The 5,000-nt window shown below is 49.0% G+C and overlaps 2 protein-coding genes across 5 annotated transcripts in view; both read left to right on the top strand.

Moving 5' to 3' along the window:
* lgi3 (leucine-rich repeat LGI family, member 3) overlaps positions 1-821 on the top strand; it is a 7,521-nt gene extending 6,700 nt beyond the window's left edge. Inside the window, exon 9 of the mRNA XM_008337698.3 lies at positions 1-821. This exon is cut by the window's left edge and continues 332 nt beyond it. Within this exon, the coding sequence (XP_008335920.1) occupies positions 1-395 (395 nt within the window). The 3' untranslated portion in view covers positions 396-821.
* A 1,287-nt stretch (positions 822-2,108) lies between these two features.
* Positions 2,109-5,000, top strand: part of chmp7 (charged multivesicular body protein 7) — a 4,438-nt gene continuing 1,546 nt past the window's right edge. For 2 of the 4 annotated variants that reach the window (XR_003049106.1, XM_025053901.1), the window contains exons 1-6: positions 2,120-2,696; positions 2,958-3,123; positions 3,344-3,529; positions 3,614-3,741; positions 3,837-3,885; positions 4,868-4,987. Coding sequence is in view for 3 of the 4 variants with exons in the window: in XM_025053901.1 (XP_024909669.1) it covers positions 2,434-2,696; positions 2,958-3,123; positions 3,344-3,529; positions 3,614-3,741; positions 3,837-3,885; positions 4,868-4,987 (912 nt within the window). In the remaining variant the exon portion in view is untranslated. The other 2 variants (XM_025053903.1, XM_025053902.1) reach the window with 2 other exon arrangements.

The following is a 5,000-nucleotide window of genomic DNA, read 5'->3' as shown; positions in this document are numbered from 1 at the left end:
GGGAGCTGCCGGACGTGCAGATGGTCAAGCACTTTTGGGTGAGGAACGTGCTCTACCTCTGCCTCACCCGCTTCATCGGCGACTCCAAGATCCTGCGGTGGGACGGCCAGCGCTACGCCGAGATCCAGACGCTGCCGTCCCGGGGCTCCATGACCGTGTACCCGTTCAGCGTCGGCGTCCGTCATTACCTCGTCCTGGGGAGCGACTTCTCCTTCTCCAGGGTGTACCAGTGGGACGACCTGACCCAGCGCTTCCGGCTGTTCCAGGAGCTCAACATGAGGGCGCCGCGCGCCTTCAGCCTGGTGTCCGTGGACAACAAGGACATCCTGCTGGCGGCCACCTTCAAAGGCAACACGGTGGCGTACCAGCACCTGCTGGTGGATCTTAGCGCCTAAGTGAAAATGACCGATCCGTTAGCGCACTCTCCCTGAGAATGTGGATGGAAATCATTCAACGTCACTAACAGCCAATCACAGTCCTCGATTGTTAGTTTGCCTGGACTCGATTGGACCAGATGTGTCCATCCCCCCCACCTCCTCCGTCCTCCCACTGGGTCGTGGACTGGTCCTGGGCCACAAAGAAACAATGAAAAAACAGATTATTTGCATGTTACTGAAGGACTGAGAACAAAAAAAAACAACAACAAACTCTTATTTTGAAAGTCAGCCGCTGCAGGAAATGTTGATTTTTTTTAAGTTAAAAATTAAAAGTGAAAAACTCAGGAAAACTGGTTTGAAAAACCACCGTTACATATTAAATATTCATTACTCACCTGAAAATGCACGTTTAACTTCTTCACTGAAATGAAAATGTTAAAAAAAAAAAAAAAAAAATTCAAAAATAACAGTTTAATGACGTCATGGTTTTTGAGACTTATTTTGGATTTGAACGTTTGTTCCGCAACATTAACATATTCTGTTATAAAACTGAGGGAGAGACAAAGATGTGAATAAATATGTTCTGTTTCACACACCGACATGAATAAACGTGAAACAACAAAAATTTAAGAAACGTCTGTTCGTTGTTTCCGTCTTCAACCAACATTTATTCGAATAGAAAAACGTTGCTAATTAGAGTTAGCTAACGTGTTTCTTAAGTTTGCTAATAAAGTTGTTAATACGGTATGAGATTCACGACGAACGAAATTCAAAGTTATATATAAATAAATAAATAAATAAATATACCGTTTATTTATTTATTTACATGTACGTATTTACGTCGAAATCTTATTTTTCTTAAAAGAATTTAGATCGAAACGCCCCTCACGTCACTTCCGCTCCACGCGCCGGAAGCGGTAAGCGTCACTCTCTGCTCTGTTGACATCCGCCGCTGACAGTGAAAACAAAGTTGAAACTGCTTTTGTTCCTGCCTCAGTTATGTCTTCTGTTTCACACACCGACATGAATAAACGTGAAACAAAAAAATTTAAGAAACGTCCGTTCGTTGTTTCCGTCCTCAACCAACATTTATTCGAATAGAAAAACGTTGCTAATTAGAGTTAGCTAACGTGTTTCTTAAGTTCGCTATTAAAGTTGTTAATACGGTATAATATTCACGAACTTACTCCAAAGTTATATATAAATAAATATACAGTATTTATTTTTTTATTTACATGTACGTATTTACGTCGAAATCTTATTTTTCTTAAAAGAATTTAGATCGAAACGCCCCTCACGTCACTTCCGCTCCACGCGCCGGAAGCGGTAAGCGTCACTCTCTGCTCTGTTGACATCCGCCGCTGACAGCGAAACAAAAAGTTGAAACTGCTTTTGTTCCTGCCTCAGTTATGTCTTCTGTTTCACACACCGACATGAATAAACGTGAAACAAAAAAAATTAAGAAACGTCTGTTCGTTGTTTCCGTCCTCAACCAACATTTATTCGAATAGAAAAACGTTGCTAATTAGAGTTAGCTAACGTGTTTCTTAAGTTCGCTATTAAAGCTGTTAATACGGTATAATATTCACGAACTTACTCCAAAGTTATATATAAATAAATATACAGTATTTATTTTTTTATTTACATGTACGTATTTACATCGACATTTTATTTTTCTTAAAATAATTTAGATCGAAACGCCCCTCACGTCACTTCCGCTCCACGCGCCGGAAGCGGTAAGCGTCACTCTCTGCTCTGTTGACATCCGCCGCTGACAGTGAAAACAAAAGTTGAAACTGCTGTTGTTCCTGTGACAAATGTTTTATTTTTCAACCACGGTTACATTCAAACACTTCTTGTAGAAATAAATTTATTTATATTTCCGGTAACGACTTGTTACTTGTCCCTGCAGTACGACGCGGACGCGCAGACATGTAGGTTTCTGCTAGCGCCGCTAAGCTAACTGTATCGACGTCGGTAGCGCCGTCCGTTGGTCAGTACCGTCGACTCGTAAAAGTATTGTTGTTGTTGTTGTTTTTTTTTATTTAAAAACAAGATGTCGGACTCTGTCGGGATAACGCTGCCTCCGGACTGGGACGACGACGAGCGCATGAACTTCATGTTCTCCGACTTCAAGGAGAACCGAGACGTAAACGCGAGCGAGTGGGACAGTAAGATGGACTTCTGGACGGCGCTCGTCCTCCGCAGCTGCAGGGAGCGACGCACCGTGTGCGTCAGCCTGCAGGAGCTGAACAAAACCTTCAGGCGGAAGGAGAAGTCCCCGCTGGGCCTGGCCACGGTCGTCCAGTCCATGGTCAGGTCAGTGTCCACGTCCCCCCGGGACTCACGGGGGGACTTTTTAGTTCAGTGTTTTCAATGATCAGAGAGGAGGGGCGGGGGGGGGAAAGCTAAAGCTAGCCTGTTAGCCCAGAATCGACCGTTTGATTGATGAATAGTCTAATAATCGTAGTAGAAAATACATTCTCTTCACAGGCGCAATAATGATCTCTGGCTGCATTACTAAGACTATCCAGCAGGGGGCAGTGTTGACATTTCCTCGCCCCCCTCCTCTTGTGGCAGGTGCGGGAAGATCCAGAGGGAGTCGGAGTTTGCAGTGGACTGCGGCTGGTTGTCCTGGGCCATGGGCCTCCTGCTGGTCAAACCTCTGAAGTGGACCTTGTCCTCCCTGCTGGGCAGCGGACAGCTCCCCCTGCAGGAGTCCTTTGTTGTCCACGAACTCGTGAAGGTCTGTGTTTAACGTTAGCGTCAGGAAAAAAAAAAACAAAAAAAAAAAAACACGGTACAACTCCGTCGACGACGTCGTTACAGAATCACGTGACACGGTGAAAACCAAAATGAGTCGGTACGAGGCTAATGCTAACACTAGCGAACTCACGAAAATCGTACGCTGTAAACTCAGATTATAACAACCCAAAAAAATTACGATTATTTTTTTTTTTTTACAGGAAAAAGCAGCCGAGCTGCTGCGGGCGTACGGAAAGAGCGAGTTCTCCCGACGCGCCGTCCTTTCGTTCAGCGAGGTTCGCGGCCTGTCCTCGGACGTCTGCGCCGATGAGAGCACGCTGTGCATGGCTCTGCTGCAGCTGCAGAGGGAGAAGAGAGCGACGGTGGCGCTGCACGAGGGCGAGAAGGTGGGAAGAGAACGATCCCGTGCAAAAAAAAAAAAAAAAACTCCCGAAAAAGATTAAAGATTAAAAAAGTTGTCTTCCTCCCAGATTGTCAAGTTCGGCCAGCGCGGCTCGGTGTCTCCGGTCAACGACGTGGACGTCGGGATATACCAGCTGCAGCAGAGTGAGAAGCTGCTGGAGGACCAGGTGAAGAAACTAGGCCTGGAGGCAGACAGGTACGCAACCCTCGCTCCGGTCACTGCGGATGAAATTTTGAAAAAAATTTTTTTTTTTTTCTTCTCACGAATCACGTTACGTTCTGTCTGAGCAGGTGCAGAGACGAGGTGAGGTTTCTGCTGCGAGAAGGGAAGAAATCACAGGTGGGTACTGGTTCACCTCGGTCACTGGTTCACCTCAGTCACCGGTTCACCTCAGTCACCGGTTCACCTCTGATACACCTCGGTCACCGGTTCGCCTCTGGTACGCCTCGGTCACTGGTCTACCTCGGTCACTGGTTCACCTCGTTCACTGGTTCTCCTCGGTCTCTGGTTCACCTCGGTCCCCGGTCCGCCTCGGTCTCCGGTTCACCTCGGTCCCCGGTTCGCCTCTGATTCCCCTCGGTCACCGGTTCACCTCTGATACACCTCGGTCACCGGTTCGCCTCTGGTTCGCCTCGGTCACCGGTTCACCTCTGATTCACCTCGGTCACCGGTTCGCCTCTGGTTCGCCTCGGTCACTGGTTGGCCTCGGTCACCGGTTCGCCTCTGGTTCCCCTCAAGTCACCGGTTCACCTCGAGTCGCCGGTTCACCTCTGGTTCCCCTCGGTCACCGGTTCCCCTCGAGTCACTGGTTCACCTCGTTCACTGGTTCTCCTCGGTCTCTGGTTCACCTCGGTCCCCGGTTCGCCTCTGATTCCCCTCGGTCACCGGTTCACCTCTGATACACCTCGGTCACCGGTTCCCCTCGGTCACCGGTTCGCCTCTGGTTCGCCTCGGTCACCGGTTCGCCTCTGGTTCGCCTCGGTCACCGGTTCGCCTCTGATACACCTCGGTCACCGGTTCGCCTCTGGTTCGCCTCGGTCACCGGTTCGCCTCTGGTTCGCCTCGGTCACCGGTTCACCTCTGATACACCTCGGTCACCGGTTCGCCTCTGGTTCGCCTCGGTCACTGGTTCACCTCGGTCGCAGGTTCACCTCGGTCACCAGTTCACCTCTGGTTCCCCTCGGTCACCGCTCCGCCTCTGATTCACCTCGGTCACCGGTTCACCTCAGTCACCTCTGGTTCACCTCAGTCACCTCTGGTTCACCTCTGGCTCACCTCGGTCACTGACCGTTTTTTTGGTTTTTTGTCGTTGGATCCACAGGCGCTGAGGAGTCTGAGAGGCTGCAAGAGGTTAGAGAAGAGGAGCGACAACCTGTCCTCCAACCTGGAGACCATCAGAGGAATCCTGGACAGGATCGCCCAGTCTGAGACCGATAAGATGGTCTGGACCCTTA

Source organism: Cynoglossus semilaevis, unplaced genomic scaffold, assembly GCF_000523025.1.
Source record: "Cynoglossus semilaevis isolate Cse_v1.0 unplaced genomic scaffold, Cse_v1.0 scaffold2007, whole genome shotgun sequence".
NCBI lineage: Eukaryota > Metazoa > Chordata > Actinopteri > Pleuronectiformes > Cynoglossidae > Cynoglossus > Cynoglossus semilaevis.
This window is presented reverse-complemented; position numbering and strand designations above follow the sequence as displayed.